We start from the raw sequence: 21,513 nt of genomic DNA on the forward strand, positions 1-21,513 counted from the left end.
TTGGAATTAGTTTCTTTGTTTCCATCATGTCTAAAGCAAATACTCTTATCTTGAAATTTAAGTGGAATTGGAAAACAGCATGAGATGATAGTTTCAGAAGTATTTTTCAGATCAGTTTGCAATTATAGCCTTAGTTACTTACTTTTGGTTTTATGTTTTAATAATATTTTAACTTTAAAAGTACAATTTAATTGCTGTTATTCATTTAAAAAGTTATTGTGGGGCAGCTAGGTGGTGCAGTGGATAAAGCACTGGCCCTGGATTCAGGAGGACCTGAGTTCAAAGCCAGCCTCAGACACTTGTCACTTAACCCTCATTGCCCTGCAAAAAAAAACAAAACAAAACAATTCACTCAAAAAAAAAGTTATTGTTAGGAGCAGCTAGGTGGTGCAGTGGATAAAGCACTAACCCTGGATTCAGGCGGACCTGAGTTCAAATTCAGCCTCAGACACTTGACACTTATTAGCTGTGTGACTCTGGGCAAGTCACTTAACCATCATTGCTCCGCAAAAATTAAAAAAAGTCATTGTTAAAATATAGTCTTAACTTTCCCATATTGTAGGAACCACTTTTTAAGTGAGTTTGGTATTTTTAATTGTTAAAATAGATATTTCTTTAATTTATGTATATGTGTCTTTTTTTTTTCAGAAATAAAAACAACAGTACTTGATGACTGTAAGAAGGAGGGAGAATGGAAGGTAGAAATTGCATGTTTTGTTTTAATATTGTGTCTGCAATTGGCAGTTATATTTTTAATGGAATTTTATGCCAAGCATAAGCAAAAATATATTTTCGAATGAATGAAAAAGGTTTAAGTCCTTATTATGTACAAAGCACTGTGGTTTTTTACATGCAGAATGTAAGGAAATAAAAACTATGCTGTTTTTAAAACATCTTGGTCATAGAATAGGAAAAATATAAAAATATTGGGTTTCTCAGAGGCGGTATTGTCAAACATAGAGAAGGCTAGTTTTCAGGGCTGTATAAATTAAATGACTAAATGTTCAGTCCAGCATTGGAATTTTCCATTATATTTCATAGAAGACTTGCTTTTAAGTGTAAATGGGTTTTATTGTTGGCAAATATTCGGTTCTTGGAACTATTAGTAGTCATGAGCTATTTAATTTTTAATTTACTTTTAATTTTAGATAATGCTTTTAGATGAATTTACCACAAAACTTTTGGCATCATGCTGCAGAATGACAGATCTTCTAGCAGAGGGTATAACTGGTGAGTGTCACTAATATTGTTGATGTCTGCTTTGATTATTTGGAGAAATGTGACAGGTTTGTGTCTTATTACAAAAGTTTGAAAGTTTTCTTTTATAGTTTTGTTTTGTTTTGTTTTTCAATCTGAATAATTTTTTCCAGTGACATGTAAAGATAGTTTTAAATATTTGTTTTTATGACATTTTGAATTCCAAATTTTTCTCCCTCCTTCCTTTACATCCCCCCCATCTCAAGACAGAAAGCAATCTGATACAGGTTTTATATATATAATCACATTAAACATATTTCCACATTAGTCATGTTAGGAAAGACGAATCTTTTCAGTTTTTAATGAGATTGATATCACCACATAGGTATTTTTTTCACCATGTTAATCATAGATTTGGTATTTACATAATTCAGCATCTGTGGTGATCCACAAAATGCCCCTTGTGAAGAAACAGTACACTGTCAGACCCAGTTCTTTTTTTCATATGGCTTTGCTTAAGTGTTTTCTTTGTTATAAGGAAGGGTTCATTGGGGCGTGTATATATGTGTGTGTGTGTATTTTTAGTAGGGAGGAGGGGCCCAAATGACATTAATTGGAAATGACTTAAATGGTTTAAAAACAAGACAATAATGAAACTGAAAAAGAAGAAGAAAGTTCACCTAGTCCTGACAGCAAGTCATTTACACTCTTGAAATTGTGCTTAGATTTCCTAAGAACATTATGGCATTTTGTAGTCACTTCAGTTGAGCAAATGTTAACTGTGTACTGTGTGCTGGAAATACACAGACAGAACTCGTAGGTCACAGAATAAAAGCTGAAAGAGGAACTCCAAAGGACATCTAGCCTAATCTCTTCCTTTTACGGATGAAGAAAATGAAGTTCAGAAACTTTGCCAACTTCACACATGTAGCAGATAGTAGAACCAGGATTTGAACCCAGGTTTTCTAACCCTAAATCCTTACTCATCCTCCAAGACTACAGCTTCCATAGTTTCATTGCTCAGACCAGGAAATTTCTCTGAACCAAACAGTGTTATGTGCAGGTAGAAATGCTAACAGCTTTTCCTGTATCTTAACCTGTATCTTTTCCCCAAATATAGCAGTTGGCAAAACAGACAACTCCAAGTTTACAGCGTTCATTTCTCATTTTGGATTATAGCATCCACTTCTGTTTATGGTCTTTCTAAACCAACTTCCAAGCACTAATATAAAACTCCTGATTACTTTTCTCTGAGAACCCCATCTACAAAACTTCTATTTTGCCTAGTCTAGCTTTGCCCATAGGCCTCAATACCAGGCATACCACTTGTTACTTAAAAGAATTTTCTTTGTTTTTTAAAGTTTTTGAATCTTTTCCTTATACTGAATTGCCAAAAGGACACATTTTTAAGAATTTCTGAAGATATGCAGTGTCTGTACCATGGGTTCTTTCTCATCAGTCTGTTACCATAAAAGATTTCCTTTATTAAAAGGGGTGGGGATGGTGATGTTACATACAGTGCCTGCCCCCAAGGAGCTTACACTGTACTGGAAAAGCTACAGATACACACAGATAAATACAGGGTGGGCCAAAAGTCACGATGTTTTAATAACTTTTTGAATTTTTTCACATGTGTAAATTCACTTCCAATGTATGCTATATATGATTCTATGGTGTTATGGATTAAAAACAAAAAATAAAGGAGTTGTTAAATATTGAAACCCCTTTCTGACTTTTGGCCCACCCTGTATAAATAGGAGGCCATTTGAAGAGGAGGGAGAGGGCACTTGGGGGGTTCTGGGAAGGCCTCATGTATTGAGGTAATACCTGAGCTAATTATTAAAGGAAGAGGGGAATACCCTGTGTGGAAGGGGGATAGTGGAGAAGCCAAAGAAGTTAAAAAATGAGTACAGCTAAGTGGGAAATGAAGAGATTTCTAAGGAGATGTCTGTCTTGTTTCCTCACCTTAAATGTTTATGGCTCTGCCTTCCTATCAGAGGGACAAGGGGTAAGGATTCTTAAAGATAATTATGATGAGGGAGTATGTTTCACACATGGAGAACAACCTAGCAAATGCATGAAGGCAAAAGACAGAGTGTCAAATTGAGGAAGCACCTAGTAGTTCAGTTTGTTTGGAACTTAAAGTATATAATGGAGAGTAATATGAAATAATTCTGAAAAGGTAGGCTAGAACTAAATTGCAGGAGTTGATATAGAAGAAAGAACCTCAGATGAGTCCATGGTTCAGAACCTGAGTGACTGGGAGGCTGGTGGTATCTATATGAGAAACAGAAATTTGGAGGGAGGTTGTGCTTAGGGTAGAAGATGATTAATTTCATTCCCGAAACATTGAATTTGAGATGGTAATGAGGCATCCGTGTAGAGAGATACTTAACAGGCAATTAGAGGATTCAAAATTGGAGTTCAGAGAAGAATTTAGGACTAGTTATGTAGCTTTGGGTTTGGGAATTCTCTGTGTAGAGAGTAAGTGAACCCCTGGTTGAATATATAGAGCAAGCAGAGAGTCAGGAGGTCCTTGGGTTCTATCAAGAGCCAGTTCTAACCTTGTTTTCTCTAAAAAATGAACACTTCAGGATCTCAGAAACAGAGAATTTGAGAGTTGGAATAGACCGTAACAGCTTTTTAGTCCAGCTCATCTACAAAATGGGTCTCTATGATAACAGACGTAACAAATGATTCAACTTGAAGGCCTCCAAAGAAGAAGAACCTACCACTTCTAGACAGTCCACTCCACTTTGGTCAGAAGCTTTTCAGGAAATCCAGCCTAAGCTGCTTCTCGGACACTTGGACCTACTGCTTCTTGCTTTTTCAGGTGTGGGGCCCAACAGAATAAGGTTAACCCTTTAGTATGACAGGCCTGTAGATACTTGAAAGCAGTTGTGATGTTTCTCCATGTCTTCCCTTCCCAGGCTAAACATTCTCAATTTCTTCAACCAGTCCTCATCTGACATATACTCAAAGTCCTTCACCATCCTAGTGCCTTCCTCTGGATACACTCTAGCTCATCATTGTCTTTTTTTAATAGTGGCACCTACAACTGATTGTAGTACTCCAGATGAAGTTGATGATGGCAGTGTGAGATTTAAAATTGGATATTAGATCATAAATCTCCCCTACTTAACCCATTCCCTTAATTTATCTCCCAGACTAGTAAATGGAAGAAGCTTCTGGTTTTCTAGATAGAGCCTTTATTGTATATAAGGTGTTGTTGATTAGAAGGATAGGAAAATAGAAATACAGTACAAATCGTCTTAAATCTAGGCTTAGTCTATATTCCTTATAAAAACTCACCAAACCGATTTAGGCCACCTTGGAGTGAGTCAGACCGTCTGTGCCGCGCCGCCAGGAGTCCCGCAAGCCGGCAAAAAAGGCTACTCCCGTTCTCTCCACCCCGGAAGTCAAAAAACCCGGCAGGCAGTCTGACATGCGCAGCAGGCGGACTATACCCGGCAGGCAGTCTGACATGCGCAGCAGGTGGACTGTTCATCTCATCCCCAAAAGGGTGGTCCTTGAAAAACTGGCGTCTTTCAGTTATCCTAACCGACTGTTAAAAACTTTTCATATTTTACCACATTTCCCCCCCTTTGCTTCCTCAAGAGCAGAACACAGCAGCCCTGTTACCTCCCTTTTCCTGACAGCTACATTGAGCTCAAGACCATATTATCTTTTTTGGGCTGCAACATCATACAGCTGACTCATTTTGAGCTTGCAGCCCACTAAAAAAACCCCAGATCTTTTGCAGAGTAATTACTATTGTGGGGCAGCTAGGAGACTCAGTGGATAAAGGGCTGGGCCTGGAGTCAGGAAGATTCATCTTCCTGAATTCAAATTTGACCTCAGACATTTACTAGCTGTGTGACCCCTGGCCAAGTCACTTAACCCTGTTTGTCTCAGTCTCTTCGTCTGTAAAATGAGCTGGAAAAGGAAATTGCGAATCACTCCATTATCTTTGCCAAGAAAAACCCCCTAAAGGGGTCATGGAGAATCAGGGCATCACTGAAAAAGCGACTAAACAACAACTATCTTGCCATTTCCCCCCACACCTCCATCTTATCCTTGTGAAGGTTGAATTATTTGTTTTTGTTTTAGATGGGTGGGGTAGAATATCAAGGGAAAGACTTTACCTTTATCTCTGTTGAATTTCATTTACTAGATTCAATCACTGGTTTGGGGGGCAGACATGAATTTTCAAAAATTTTATAGATCCAAGGTTTCATCATCAGTGAAGGGCACTTCACTCTACTGGAGCAGATTGCAATTCAGTGGTAACCCAGGAATACTTTTTTTTTCTGTAAAAGTATTTTATTATTTTTCTACTTACATGTACAGATAGTTTGCAACAATTGTTTTCATAAGATTCTAGTTTCAATTTTTTCTTCTCCCTCCCCTCCCTCCCCCAGTTAATTATTAAACTAACCTTTTAGGGGCAGCTAGGTGGCGCAATGGGTAGAGCCTGGCCCTGGAGTCAGGAGGACCTGAGTTCAAATTTGGCCTCAGACACTTGACACTTACTAGCGGTGTTGTGACCCTGGGCAAGTCACTTAACCCCAATTGCCTCACTAAAAACAAACAAACAAAATTTTTAGCTCATGACTTTCTATGACCTCAAAGCAATAGATTAAAATTCAAACAACTGGGTTCTAATCTCAGCTCTGTCACTTAATAGCCATGTGATCTTTATACAAGTCATATACTTCTCTAAGCTGTTTTACTGCCCTGTAAAGTAGGGATAATAATATCTGCCCTGTCGATTCTCTATTCTGTCTTCCCAGCCATTTACCAAAATTTTTTAAATGGGTAATGACTTTCCTGAGAAAATAGTTGTTACATATTAAACAAACATAGCTTTTCATTTATATTATTTAATAAATCAAATACCATTTTACATAGTAAATGGAAAATGTATACTCCCTGGTCCACTAATAAGCTAAAACATTTTTCAAGTAAAAGTATTTCCATGAGTATTTTCTAACACTTATCACTGCATTTCACATGATATTCTTACTGTTTTCCCAAATAGAAGAGTATAGCTTAAAGGTAGAAATCAAAAATACTTTACTTTAAATAGTCAGTAATGAACCTGAAATAGTGATACCTAATGGGCTCTCCAAAATAAATAAATCAAACTTAAATCTGATCTTGCAACTAAATAATTCGCAACAAATGGCAATTAAATTATTAGTACAATTTGAAAACCTTATCTCTTCATCTAATAATATACCTTTATCCACAATATTAGTTTAAAAGGTTGGACTGTGATAAACCACAGATTGCTTTAATATTTTGCTTATTCAGACTTCGTGGGGAGAGGAAGGGGGGGGAAAGCGGATATCCATATTTAAAAGAGAAGGTCAAACATAGCCTTCCTTGCTTGTCAGTTGATTAAGTGTTTTATTATGGCTAGAGTTTCAGGCTTTTTGCCCATAACATATTCCTAAGGAGTGGTATTCTTATTTACAATATAGACTTTTTCAGTACTGATTGGGAAGCAGAAATTTTAATCTGAAAGTTATCGTGGTATTGAAAAGAAATGGTTAGTCTTGTAACTTGTTTGCTTAGTACTTCATTTTGTAATGTTAGGTTGACATCAGTTAATTGCAAGGAGTTGTAGAATAACTGAAGAAAACTTGTATTGACTGAATTCTAGTAAAATTTTCATAAAAGTTTCCTGAAAGCAATATTAAAGTGTTATTTTAAATAGTTTGTAAGGTATTAAACTATTCGATGACATATAAAGAGAGATTTCAAGAAGTTATACTCAGATGCATAAGCATTAGACAGCATTGCCAAATGTTATAATTTTAAAACATTTTGTTTAAAAATCTTTTAATGTACCTTTTTCCTTATTGTTCTTTTCCCATCACTCCCCAATTTCACTATAACAACCCTAGATTTTTTTTATGCAGCCATTCAGCACATGCTATAGCAATTTTAGGCTGCAGAGCAATTGCCTTGCTACCAATTACTTCTGCTTGAGTTTTCTTCATAATGAAGAGGCAGTCTCATCCAAGAGTTCTTGAATGAATAATGATTCTAATGGTTCATTGGTTATGTTCATACATTTTAAAAACCTCTGTCTCATTTATCAAATGAGGTCATTTTTTTTGAAGGGGAGTTATGTAAGTGGTAAGCATACTATATCCTAAATGCTAATTTTATTAAAGCACAGTAAGGCTTGTTTTTTTTAGAATTTTGAGTATGCAAATATATGTTGTATATAGAAATTTCTTTTCTTTTTTTGCTAGTTGTGGAAAATATTTATAAGAATCGCGAGCCTGTCAGACATATGAAAGCACTTTATTTATCACTCCAACGTCAAAGGTTAGTGTTTTGAATTTTTCAGAAATTAACGTTTACATTTTTTCTCAGCTTTATAGGATCATAGATTTAGAACTCTAATGGGACCTTAGAGATCATCTAACTTCATCACCTTATCTGTAAAATGAGCCACAGGCTCAAAGAGCTAATTAACTTGGTCACTGAGGCTCACAAAGATTATGAGTAGCAGATACATGATTGAATCCAAATCCTTTGACTCTAAATCAGTGCTCTTTCCATTGTACTATTCTGTTTATAATTTTGCTTGTTGAAAAAAATGAAATATTAAAATGTGCTGTATCAGAAACATTAAATGTGCCATTAAAAAACTAGAGTTGACCATCGTAATTGCTTATCAAAAACAGAGAGGCCTGAGGATTTCACTTCCAGCAAATACATGGAGCAGGGAAGATTTTGCCACACTCTGAGTAGTGTGTGCAATGTTTGTCTTTCTGTCACAGCCAGATTACTACAGGCTATACTGAAAGTCTAAGTTGGTCTCCCTCCTAAAAGAGAAAGAATAGGGGCTCAAGGGGACACCTCTTCATTTTGTCAGAGGGGAAAAATGTCCCTTTAAAAATGGAAGAGGAGATTGAAGTAAAAACCAACAACAAAAGGTTCTTGAAGAAGCAGAAGAGAATCCAACATGTCAGGAGGTTGATGAATGAAAGAATGGTCACACTGAGAAGAAAGAAGGGACCCCTGAACATTGGGAGCTGAGGAGTGGGTTAAGAGCTCTTTGTACCTGTATCCCCAGTGCCCAGCACTGCTTGGCACATAGTAAGCACTTAGTAGATACTTGTGATTGATTGATTGATTGATTGATGGGCACTCTGGATTTTAGAATAGATTTTAAAGGGTCTGGACTTTTCAAGAATGAATATTATAGGGGCAGCTAGGTGGCGCAGTGGATGGAGCACTGGCCCTGGATTCAGGAGGACCTGAGTTCAAATCTGGCCTCAGACACTTAACACTTACCAGCTGGTGACCCTAGGCAAGTCATTTAACCCCAATCACCTCACGCCCCCCCCCACCTCCCCCCCAAAAAAAGAATGAATATTATTGATACAAAGAGAAACAATTTGGATGAGAAAGAAAAATTGTGGATGTACAGAGATTCATCAACAACTTTAGAGTTTTTAAAAGATACGTAGAGAATATAGAAGCAAGGATGGATAATGGAGGACAGATTTTAAAATGTGGCATGGCCCTGTCAGTAGGGCTAAAAATAAGAATGCACAGAGGCTGGGCAGCTAGGTGGCGCAGTGGTAGAGCACCAGCCCTGGAGTCAGGAGTACCTGAGTTCAAATCCGGCCTCAGACACTTAACACTTACTAGCTGTGTGACCCTGGGCAAGTCACTTAACCCCAATTGCCTCACTAAAAAAAAAAAGAATGAACAGAGGCTGAGAGAATACCCTGAGGATAACTGACAGTTAAGAGAAGGTAGAGGCTACATAACTTTGACTTTCTTCTCTTTTCCTATTAAGGAAAATTACCTTTGTATTTGAAGGGAAGAAGAGAAGTCTAATAAATTTGTCCAAGACAAATTGGAAATAGAAAGTACAGAAGCTACTTTTTTTTTTTTTTGGTGGGGGCAACGGGGGTTAAGTGATTTGCCTAGGGTCACAGCTAGTAAGTGTCAAGTGTCTGAGGCCGGATTTGAATTCAGGTACTCCTGAATCCAGGGCTGGTGCTTTATCTACTGTGCCACCTAGCTGCCCCCCAAAGCTACTTTTTGTTCAATTCAAGTCAGCAAGCCCCAGTCCTGGGACATCGAAATAACTACTGATCTTTGAAAGTTCGTCAAAAGTTCATGTGGTGCTATAGGAGAAGAGGATTGAGTCATCAAAGTATAAGCTAGTTCAGCTTTGAATCCTGGCAGAATTCTAAAATTTCTTATTAAAGACATGGTTAATAAGCAAGTAGAATAAGGGAGCAGTGCTCGCAAGAAACTGGCCATGCCAGAACAAATTCAGTTTCTTTTTTTGCAGGGTTATTGGCCTAGTAGATCAAGGGGGATGCTATAGATAGAGTATGCCTACATTATAAGTAGAATATTGGATGGATTCTCTTATGCTCTTCTTATAGAAAATATGAAGAGACGGAGAATAAATAATTATATAGTTAGGTATAATCTCTCTTGGTTGAATGCCTTAACCCTAAACCAACAATTAATGGTTCTGTGTCAACTTAGAACAAGTTCTCTCTTCAAATTCCCAAGGATTTGTCTTTGCCACTGTACTTTTTAACATTTGTATCAGCAACATAGATCGATGCATGGACAGAATTCTTCTCAAATTTGCACAAGTCCCAAAGCTAGGAGACAACATCATGTAGTAGATAGAATGCTCTCCTTTGAGTGAGGAAGACCTCAATTCAGATCCATCTCCAAATATTTACTACATGACCCTTAACTAGTCTTGAAAACTCTGCTTAGTTTCCTTATTTATGAAATGGGAATGATAATATTTGTCTTCAAACACAGACTGGATGACCATTTGTTGGGGTTATCATAAAATGAATTCTTCTTTAGATACAAGTTAGATTATTTCTAAGAATCAATCAGCAATTATTTATTAAGCATTTACTATGAGCCCTATCCTAGGGCTAGGGATACAAAGAAAAAGACAGTCGCTGCCTCAAGGAGCTAGTGTGGGAGGAGATAGCGTGTATGTAACTGGGTATGTACAAGATACATGTAGAATATTGATGGAAGGTATCTGAGAAGGGCAGGATCTAGTATCTAAAGGAAGCAGGAAAGGCCTCCAGCAGTAAGTAGTGTTGATGCTGAGTTTTGGAGGGTCTGTTCTGAGTGCTCTTCTATCCTGAGCTCATTGGTGAACTCATCAGCTCCCATGGCTTCATTTGTCCTCTCTATACAGATGGTTCCCAGATTGATGTATCCAGCCCTAATCTCTCTCCTGAGTTCCAGTTTCACATTTTGGACAGCTCAAACTCGATGACATCCCTTGGCATCTCATGCTCACTAGATCCAAAACAAAACTCAGTATCTTTCTTTCCCAATTCTTTTTGTCTTCCCATATTTCCTATTACTGTTGAAGCCACCTCTATCCTCCCAGTCACCCAGGCTCTCAGCTTCACTGTCACCTCGACTCTTCACTTGTAGTCATCTCATATAGTCAGTCTTTCATCAAATCTTGCCATTTCTACTTTCACACCTTCTCTAGTGTGTGTCCCCTCTTCTCTACTTACACAGCCACAATTCTGGTGCAGTCCCTCATCATCCCTCACATCACATATAGAGCCTCTTGAAACAGCCTGCTGGTTGGTCTCCTTACCTCAGGTCTCTTCCCACACCACTGCATCTTCCATTTAGCTGTCAAAGTGATTTTCCTGAATCACCTCAGACTGCATACTCCAGGTCTCTCTTATCTCTAGGCTCAAATACAAAATGCTTCTTCCCACCTTCCTCATCTTTTTATACTTCACTCCCCTCTTGTCCTCTTCAGTCCACTACCCTGAGCTTCTTGCTGTTCATTTGATGTCTCAGCTTCACTGGTCTTCTTCAAGACTTTGCTCAAATTCTACCATCCATAAGAGGCCTTTCCAGGTACACCCCCCTCTCCAATACTAGTGCCTTCCTTCCAAGATGACCTTACATTTACACTGTATGTATCCTGTATACACATAATTATATGCATGCCATTAGAATGTGAGATCCTTGAGGGCAGGGACTGTGTCTTTTTCTTACATCCGTGGCACATAGCATGGTATCGCATATAGCCCCTAATAAGTATTTGTTGACTGACTGACTGATTAAAAGAATCCTAGGATTCTGAGAGAGGTAGTTGGAGCAAGGTAGGTGTGACAATATGAAGGAAGGGGCTAGATTGTAAAGAACTTTGGATGCCAAACAGAGGGCTTTATACTTGGTCCTGGAGTAAGAGTAGGGAGTGACATGGTGAGTCTTGGGTTTTAGGAAAATTACTTCCAACTCTGAGATTTTCTGTGTATGATTCTGTGTGTATCTCAAGATAAATGTTTACTGAGTTGTAGAGATTTTTTTGACTTGATTCTTCCCTATTTGTAACAAAGTTTTTCCCCCTTAAAGGAAAGTGAAATTTACTAGTATATAAGAAAGAATTTTGATAATAAATTTCTTATTTTTATAGCTACGTTAAAGTATGAATTGTCCTCTGTGTAGGAATTTAGTTAAAAGAAATCCTAAATCAGTTCTGTACAGGTTTATGCCTTCAATGTGGCCTGAAGTATTTCTGTGAATCTTTGACCTTTATGATCTACTACTTTGTATTTGCTTTGATTTCATTTGTTATTTTAAAAGCAAATCAGGCTTTAAAAGTATCAGCGCCCCTTACCTTGAACCCAACTCTGTGCTTTTTATAGCTTCCTTTACTCTTTCTCCCCTAAAATATTAGCTACAGCCATGATCCTTAATTTCACCTCCCTTTTAACTCAAGCCGAGGTGAATTTGTGGGCAAAAAAATGAGTATGTATGGTTCATTCTGCTGCTAATTGTAGGAAGTAAAGAATTACATATACATTCATATACATTTGTATTGGTAAGTGATATCTGCCAGCTTCTGTTTTTGGTTATTTTTATTTTCACAGTAAATATTTACTAATTACCTTTGGATTCACTTGGGTGATCAACTTTATCTTCAGCATCCTATCGTTTCAGTCTAATCAGTTTGTTTTTTAGAGTAGCTGATGTCTTTAGTAGGGGCTGCTAGCTCATTCAGTTTAACATTTTATTAAACATCTTTTAATAAAGTAAAAGCCCTTAAAGACACTTAAATAACCAAATCTCTAGGTTGTAATTAATCCTGGCTAACAATAGGCACATCCAGTAATGCTGGTGTTTCTTAAATATATGCCAGGCACTTTGCTGAGCTGGGGATACAAATGGAGGGTGGGCAGTTCCTGCCCTAAAAGAACTTAACATTCTAATGGGAAAGAACAAGCAAAAGGAAATTGAAAGGGGGTGGTGGCAAAGTCTGGGAGTCAGAAGCACAGCTTGGAGGCATGTGAAGCATGAAAGGCCTCGTCTGTCCTCAAAAATGGAGATTCCCAGCCCAAACTCACTAATGGGAGAAGGAGAAGGAGGCTCTGGCAAAGTTTCCAGTGATTTCTCCAAAGTGAGAAGTTACTAAAGCCCTGAGCTGAGTCATAGTGGCTCAGTCCATTGAGTCAGAGGCCCAGCTGGGAGGATAATGAAGCAGGGCTGGCTTGGGCCATTCTCTAATGTGTGTGTGTGTGTCTCTCTCTCTCTTTTTTCTTTTTTTGGTGGGGCAATGAGGGGTAAGTGACTTGCCCAGGGTCACACAGCTAGTAAGTGTCAAGTGTCAGAGGCTGGATTTGAGCTCAGGTCCTCCTGAATCCAAGGCCAGTGCTTTATCCACTGTACCACCTAGCTGCCCCCCAGTGTCTCTTACTAGATATCAATGTCACCTGGTATAGTAAACAAAGAGCCGGCCTAGAGTGAGGAGCTGAGGAAGACCTGGGTTCAAGTTCACCTGTGTGACCTTGGTCAAGTAAGAAACTTAACCTCTCAGTGCCTGCAGCGACTTTTTAAGACTGTCAGTTGCAGAACAGCTGTTGATCTCTGTTGATAGAGAAAGTTCCCCATAGGGAGCTGCCGGTAATGATGAAATTTCACAAAATAAATTTTTATGAATAAATATTGATTAAATGCAGATGATGTGATTAAAAAAAAACTGTACTAGATACTGGGGAAAACTCTTATTACAACCCCAGACCTCCAGGAACATATTTTATTAGGCATTTATCACAGTGCATATTTCTATCTATCTGTATACATATATGTACACATCTGTGAGTACCTATATGTTTACATGCACATGGACATTTATTTATTAGATCGGTGACAAAATTTGACAGTATCCTATAGAGAAACAGGTTTAGTGGTTGGTATCAGGAAGAAATGGGTTTGAATCCTACTCACGATACTTAGTAGCTGTATAACCCAACAAAACTCACTTAACTTCTCTGTGCCTCACTTGTCTCATTTGTGGATGGAGGAAGTTGAACTAGATGGCCTCTAAGGTTCCTTAAACTCTAAATCTTATGATCCTATCATCTATGATCCTAAGTTAACAGTATTTTTATCAGTTCCAAATTGCTGATAAATATATATTATACACACACACAATTTGAGAATAATTTTAATATTTAAAGATTAAAGTATAAATCAATTCTTCAAATCTATAAATATTTGAAATAGGTTTTATTTATCTAAAATAGTAAACATTTAGAAATCCCCCCTCCATCCTCTGTGCACTTTTTCTGCTGATTCTTAGTGTGTTGATTTGTTTTTTTCTGTTGCTTTTGCATGTTTGGAGTCACCTTTTAATAAATTAATATCTCTATTTACTGTTCTGTCTTTTTTTTTTGAGCGGGTACCATGGTCCTCCAATCCTTGAATAAAAGCAAAATAACATTTTTGTGTTTAGGTTTTTTGTTTTGTTTTACTGTTTTTTGGTGTGCATATTTTTCTAATCACTAACATGGATAGTTTCTTCATCTTGAAGCTTGAAGCATTCTTTTTTTGATTCCTTTCTTGTTTATTTTTCTAAAGGAACCTTTCCATCATCTGATATGCATATCTGTTGCTCCACATATACTGTTGCAGTAGCATGGAAATTTAATACCTCTAGGTATTAAAGGTATTTGCTTCCTGCTACTTTTTAAATTAGCTGTGACCCAAATTTATTTAACTTCTTTATGTCATGAATCTCTTTGGCAGTCTGGTAAAGGCTGTGGACTTCTTTTCAGAATAATATTTTTAAATCCATGAAATAAAATGCAAAGGATTACAAAGGAAAATAATTATATTGAAACAAAGATTTAGGGTTTTTTCCCCCCATCCGAGTGATGGACCCCAGGTTAAGTATCCTTGCCTTAGTGCATTTCCTTTCAGATTAGTAATTTTGTAAAAGAATAATCATGGAATCTTTATTTCTGGAAATTTGATATATGTGACAAGAAAATTAAGACAAATGATAAATATTCTTTGATGGAAAACCTCATATTCCTTGTGAATATCTTTAGAGTTATTCCCTGAAAGAATCATTGTCCCATCTTCTTAGCAGTATTCCCAGTTCTGACTGGCATAAGCACAATGATTAATTTGTGAATTCTTGTGTCATTTTTCAGTTATGTGTTCTATTGTATTTCATGCATTTCCAGTACCCTATTTTCCTGCACTGTGATTTTGAAGTATAAATCAATTGCTTCTCCATATTGTAGTGTTGCTTTGTCTAAAGCCATGGAGACTGCAAAATTTCTTGTTTTACCACACATGCAGTCAGTGGTTCTTTGTATAAGTTAACAATAGGTGGGAATAGGCGGTAGGAAACATGTTGGGGTGGAAATTAAAAAAGCATTCCATTATTTAATGCACATTTAATCAACTTCTAATGAAGCTTTCTTTTTTTTTTAAGTCTATAGATTGTTTTTTACGTGACTTCTCAAGTAAATCAGAGGGCAAATACAAAGCAGCGTATATATACTTCACTGACTGTAAGTAAATTGTTTAGAAGAGATGTGTTCATGTGTTATAATCAAAGTTGCATTTAATTTACTATTCATGCACTTAAAAGTTTATGCTTGCCATTTGTTGACTATGACCAGTTCTGTTGTATTATACAGTGAAAGAATGATCTAGTACATGAAATTAGAGAAGTAGACATTGGTTTGGCAGGACTGCTTCAGTATCTTTTCAGTGGATCTGTGCTCTCATTGGTATGAGCACTACTTAAGGTGGTGCAGGTGGCAGTCTATTTATGCTGTCTATTTCTGTGTAATCTTTTAGCCTCGCCCTCCCATAAATCCACCATAATGGGTCCATTCAGCCTGCTGGAGGCCTAGGGCTTTTAGCATTTTGTGGCTGCCCTGGCAGCAGATTGTCTGTTACCCCCTTGATCATGCTACCTCACCATCCCATTTCCTTTTATCTGTATGTTATCTGTATATCTTTTATTCCATTCATTATTATCTGTATGTCTTTTATTCCACTAATGATGTGCAAGTCATCATTGGTTATATGTTGCAGCCGATTTACACCCACCATATATCTCCATTGTCCTTTGAGTCATGTGTAATTGTGATTCTTTCAGAAATTGTGGTAGTACCATGGTTTGCAGTCATATAAGATCACCAGAAAAAATATCATTATTAAAAAGACATCTTTTTGTTTTAGGCAGAAATTTGGAAAGCAAATTTAGCAATTCCCCAGTATAATCTGGCCCCTTCTCTTCCTTCTATGTTTTTTTTGTGGGGCAGTGAGGGTTAAGTGACTTGCCCAGGGTCACATAGCTAGTAAGTGTCAAGTGTCAAGTGTCTGAGGCCGGTTTTGAACTCAGGTCCTCCTGAATCCAGGGCCTATGCTTTATCCACTGTGCCACCTAGCTGCCCCCTCAGCAAGTATTTATTAAGAGGGTATTAAGAACCAGATACTCTCTTAAGCACTGAACAAAATCAAGATAGTCCCTATTTTCAAGCAATTTGCATTTATTGAAAGCATACAACATTTTCATAGACAAGACCACATACAAAATAAATACAAAGTGATTGGGGAGAGGTCACTAAAACTGGGGGATTCAGGAAGGGCCTCATGAGAGATATGCTCAAGTTGAATCTTGAAGGGACCTAGGCTTCTACGAAGAAGGAGGGAGGAGAGAAAGCATTCTGGGTATGGGAGGACAGTCTTCACAAAGGGGTGGAGGTGGAGAATAGAATATCATGTGCAGAAAACAGCAAACAAACATACATTATATAAGGGGGAGTGATCTATCATCACCCTGGAAAGATAGATTGGGGCTAGATTGTGAAGGACTTCAGATGCCAAATATTTTGTATTTTTCCTTTGAGGCAATAGGGAACCACTGAAGTTTCTTTAGCAGGGGAATGACATGGTCAGACTGTACTTTTGGCAGCTGAGGAGAGATGAGTGTCAGAGAGTTCCATGCAAGGAAACCAATTAAGAGGATGTTGCAATAGTCCGTGTAAGAGGTGATGATGGGGAGAGGAAGTTGCCTGAGAGTGAATTTCTGAGCAGTCTTCCTAGGTTATGAACCTGGATAGCTAGAAAAATCATGGTGCCCTCAGTAGAAGTAGGGAAGAATGGGTGGATTTAGGAGGAAAGATAATAAGTTTTTCTTTTAGGCATGTTGAGTTTAGGATGAATGGGACCATGAGTAAGAGATATCAAACAAGCAAACAGATTTAGGACTGGAGCTAAGGTTAGAAATGAGGTCTGCATATGTAGATTGGGAGTTATCTTGCAGGTAATTGTTGAATCCATGGGTGCTAATCCATGGTGCAATGAGATCACCAAGAAAGGAAGTATAGAAAAAGAAGAGGAGAAGCCCAGAACAGAACTGTGGGGTGTAGCCATTCATTAGGGTGAGAGAACAGTCTAACAGGTAGGAAAAGAGTCCTGAGAAAATGGTGTCAAAGAAAACACTGGAAGGAGAAAGTGTCTCTAAGAAAGGGGTGGCCATTTGTGTCAAATGCTGCAGAGAAGTAAATAAGGATAAGGACTAAGGAAAAGCCGTTATATTTAGCAGTAGGGAACTCATTGGTGACCTTGGAGAGAGTAGTTTCATTTGAGGGGTGAGAATAGAAACCATATGGCAAGGGATTGAGAAATTGAGGGGCAGAAAAGTGAAGACAATTAGGACAGTCAGTTTTTTTCTAGGAGTTTGGCTATAAAAAGAAAGAAAGATACAGAATAATAGCCTGAGAGGATGATAGGAGCAAGTGAAGGTTCAATATCTAGACTTGTTTGAAGAAAGCAGGGAGGGAACCAGTGGAGAAGAGGCTGAAAATTAGGCAATCAGAGGTGATTAAAGAGGTAAGTTCCCAAAGGAAATGGGAAGGGTGCAAGTTGAGGGGTTAAGAGTTGGAAAGGAAAAGAACCACCTCATCATTTGAGACAGGAGCAAGAGAGGAGGGAATGAGGGATGACAGATTTCAAGTGCAGATTTGGGAGGGAGAAATAGCTCATGATGAATGGCCTCAGCTTTTTACTGAAGTGTGAGGCAAAGTCCTGGACTGAGAGGGAGGAGGGAAGGGTTGTGCCAGTGGCTTAAGGAGTCAAAAGAAAGTTTGGAAGATTCACTCTGGGGAGTGTACAAGAGAATCAGTCAAGAAAGAGTCAGCCGGGGCAACTAGGTGGCACTGTGGTGGATAGAGTACCAGCCCTGGATTCAGGAGGACCTGAGTTCAAATTCGGCCCCAGACACTTGACACTAGCCGTGTGACCCTGGGCAAGTCACTTAACCCCAGTTACCTCACCGCCCCCCCCCCCCCCAAAAAAAGAGTCAGTCAATTGACATGTAGGAGTGAGGACCTGGGTTAAAAAATGGATGATATAAATTTGTAGTGGATCCAACACTGGGGCAGTCTGGTTGGGATTTGGAAAATAAGTGACAGCAGAGCACTGATGACTCAAGGGCAGTATAACTGGTTTACTAAAGGGTCAAGATTTGGAATGGAGGAAAGTGAAGCCACAGCAGGGAGGATGGCCTGGGAAAGCAAGGGTGGAGAATTGGTGTGGAGGTGGGGAATGAGACACGTGGAGGGGCAGAAGGGCAGGAGATTGTTCCAGGACAAGAATTTCAGATTTAAGGGTTATAGAAGTGAAACATTGTGGATGATGAGATCAAGGGTAGAACTGTCCCTCTGTGTGGCTGAGATGGAATGAAAGTACAGATTATGGAGGCTGAGATTGTGACTCAGAAGCAAGAGGATTTGAGGGGTGATCACTGTGCAGCTTGAAGTACAAAAGCCAGAGCTGGGAGAGAGAAGCAGCCTGAGAACCTCTTACCAGACTGCTTGAAAAAGGAAGGGCCTTGGCAGAGAATGGTCAGCAGGAGCTAGGGGAAGTAAATGCTACAGGAAGGCCTAGAGGGGGCGATCAGGGAAGGAACGAAAAACAGGTTTCCTCCCTTGGCTCACTCGGCATCCCATGGGAGCTTGGACTCCTCCCCCAAGACCCTGGCTTTTAGCAGTAACCTTTTACCTTGTCTGCTTCAGAACCAGACCCACCAACAACTCTAGTCCTCTGTCTCCCACTGGCATCTCTCATTTATTGAAGTAAACTTGTTTTAAAGTCTGCTGAACTTACAGAATTAGTAAAGGAGGGCACTCGTTTAGTTTTATAGACCACAGAACTCTCATTTAAGGAATATTTAGGCTGAACTGCAAGGGAAGAGTCAGGCTATTTCTAGGCATGAGAAAGATCCCTCTAGTTTGAATAAGTAGGAAAAATGGCAAGATGGGGGAGATGAAAAAATAGGATGACAACAGTACAGAAATCTTGGATTGGGAAAAATACTTAAACTTGCTGAATATAGAAGTGACTTCAGTTCTGCCCTACCTAGAAAATCATGAACTTAATCTTAAACTCATCGTTGCCAACTTTTTTTCTCCAGAGAAACATTGCTGGGATTTTATGATGGAGGTGAGTTGCTAGAAGTAGGGTTTGTTCCACAACTATCTTGACTGGACTTTATTCTGTAAAATGAGGGATGACTAAATTCATGCCTGATTCTTTCATAGATGAGTCTATTAGAATTTGAATATGAGAAGAAAAAATATTTTACCAGTTTCAAAATGATTTAATATATTGAATTAATGGGATTTAGTAGAAAAAAATTAGATGGCTTTACATGTTTTCATCTTATCTTTCAGTTTGCCCTGACAGTCCTCTTTAACAAAATTAAGTCTTCCTGTTCCAAGTCAATAAGGAGATGTAAAGAGATAAATATATCTTTCTTTCCACGTGAGTCTCAAGTAAGTTTTCCATTTTTATTTTCTTTAGTTTGAATGGATTTTTTACCTCATTATTTTATGAATTTATATGTGAAAGTAATAAGTACATATACTTGAATTTTGAATGAAATTAAAATCTAACAAATATTCTATATGAAGGTAAAAGAATGAGATTTAAATTGGAACAAGGCATTAAGAATAAAAAGTCTTGGTTACATTTCAGTTACCATCTACTATAGTCAGATCACATCCTATCTTATCTAAGAAAATTAAGTGATTTGCAATCATTTCTTAGATGATGCTCAAAATAAGCATTTCTTATTCAGGACTTGTGCTGATATCTAAGAATAGCTAGTACTACCATTGTAGCCATAAGTTCCTTGTTAAATTTTTGGTACACTTGTTTGTTAATAAATCATGCAGTAATTACTTTTGTAAATGAGTCCCCTGTTTAATGAACAGTTGTTTTGTTTTGATCTATTATAGATTCTTTTTTATAGGTGACTTGGTGTTTTGCTCAGCTTTTAGATTTTCAGAATCTTGCAGAATTTAGTTTGACCCTAGTCATTGAGACCTGGAGTAGGAAGAATCACTACTTCAGGGAAAGAAGCATCCTAAAGGAGGATCATCTCTTTCAAGATGTGACTGTTTTCTAATCAATATTTAAATTTTTTAAAATGTAGGACTAGGAATAGGTATTGGACCTATAAATTCATTGATAGACAAAGGAATTTCCTCTACCAGTGGAGGTCAGCTCAGCACAATCTATGCAATTTGGGGGTTTGGGTTTTTTAAAAGTCTTTTGAGTTGCCTAGAGCACTGAGATTAGGTCACTTGCCCAAGTTCACACAGCCAGTAGGTGTTGGAAGTAAAACTTGAACCCAAGTCTTCTTGATGTTGAGATAAAGCTGTTCTTCATCTGCTATACCACACTGCCTCTCTCTCATTCTCTCTTAAAATGAGAAATTTTTAATATGTTCTTCAAAAATCACCTTTAGGGCTTTTTTCCCCTTAATTGTATTGTGTAAATATCACAGAGTGCAGATGAACATTAAAAAAATAATGTGGAATATAAACAGATGGGTGCAAAATATTAGAAAATAATTTTCCAGAGCATTTGAATCATAGAGACAGTAAATCGAATCTTTCCTGGCCTCATTATCAAATTCTACAACTTCTACAACTATCAAAATAATAGTGACCATGATGGTGATGTAACATTTATGTAGTATTTACTATGGGGTGGGCCCTGTACTAAGTGCTTTATAATTGATATTTTATTTGATCCTCACAACCCTGAGAAGTAAGTGCTATTATTATCCTCATTTTAGAGAGGAGAATGGAGGCAAAAAGGGTTAAGTGATTTTCCCAGTGTCAAACAGCTAGTAAGTAACTTGAGGCCAGATTTGAACTCAGGTCTTCCTGACACTAGGCCTAGCACTCCAACTACTATGCCAGCTAGTTTGAAGAAATTTTTTCCATCTGGAATGACTTCCTTCTCATGTCTAACTAACTAACTATATATATATATATATTTTTTTTTTTTTTTGGGGTGAGGCAATTGGGGTTAAGTGACTCGCCTAGGGTCACACAGCTAGTAATTGTTAAGTGTCTGAGGCCGGATTTGAACTCAGGTCCTCCTGAATCCAAGGCCAGTGCTCTATCCACTGCATCACCTAGCTGCCCCTTAACTAACTATATCTTATGAATACTACAGAACCCACCACTGGTTCTAGAGCCTTTCTTGGCCATTCTGGTCCATGTTCTCTCTTACCCCTAACCCCTAACATTTGTCCATACTAGTCATTTAGACATTTGATTAAATACTGCTTTGCCTTGTTACCTACCTGCTTTATGTATGAATATCATGTGTTCCCATGCTTGAGAGCAGGAATCCTGGACTGTGATTCTTTTCTGTCTCTAGGTGCCTAGAACAATGCTTTGCTCTGTGAATAGATGAGTAAATGAACTGTTTTAAATGATTAAGGGTTTAACTTTTGGCAACATGCAATTATGTGTTTATACTTTTTATTTGAGAGTATTGAGGAATATTAAACAAATGAAGAGTATCAGCTAATGATTTTAAATTACTGTAGTGAACATGGAGTATTTTCCATAGTGGGTTAAGATTTTGAATATATTGCTTACAATTTAGACCAGATTTTGGTTTTGCTTTGTTTCCCTCTGCCTGCTATTA

The 21,513-nt window shown here is 37.9% G+C and overlaps 1 protein-coding gene across 1 annotated transcript in view; it reads left to right on the top strand.

Annotated features, from left to right (window-relative positions):
• Positions 1–21,513, top strand: part of STXBP3 (syntaxin binding protein 3) — a 64,150-nt gene that overhangs the window by 16,145 nt on the left and 26,492 nt on the right. The window contains 7 exon segments of the mRNA XM_044003533.1: positions 649–698; positions 1,149–1,230; positions 7,464–7,517; positions 7,520–7,539; positions 14,981–15,059; positions 19,236–19,249; positions 19,251–19,337. Coding sequence (XP_043859468.1) covers positions 649–698; positions 1,149–1,230; positions 7,464–7,517; positions 7,520–7,539; positions 14,981–15,059; positions 19,236–19,249; positions 19,251–19,337 — 386 coding nt within the window.

Source organism: Dromiciops gliroides, chromosome 4 (assembly GCF_019393635.1).
Source record: "Dromiciops gliroides isolate mDroGli1 chromosome 4, mDroGli1.pri, whole genome shotgun sequence".
NCBI lineage: Eukaryota > Metazoa > Chordata > Mammalia > Microbiotheria > Microbiotheriidae > Dromiciops > Dromiciops gliroides.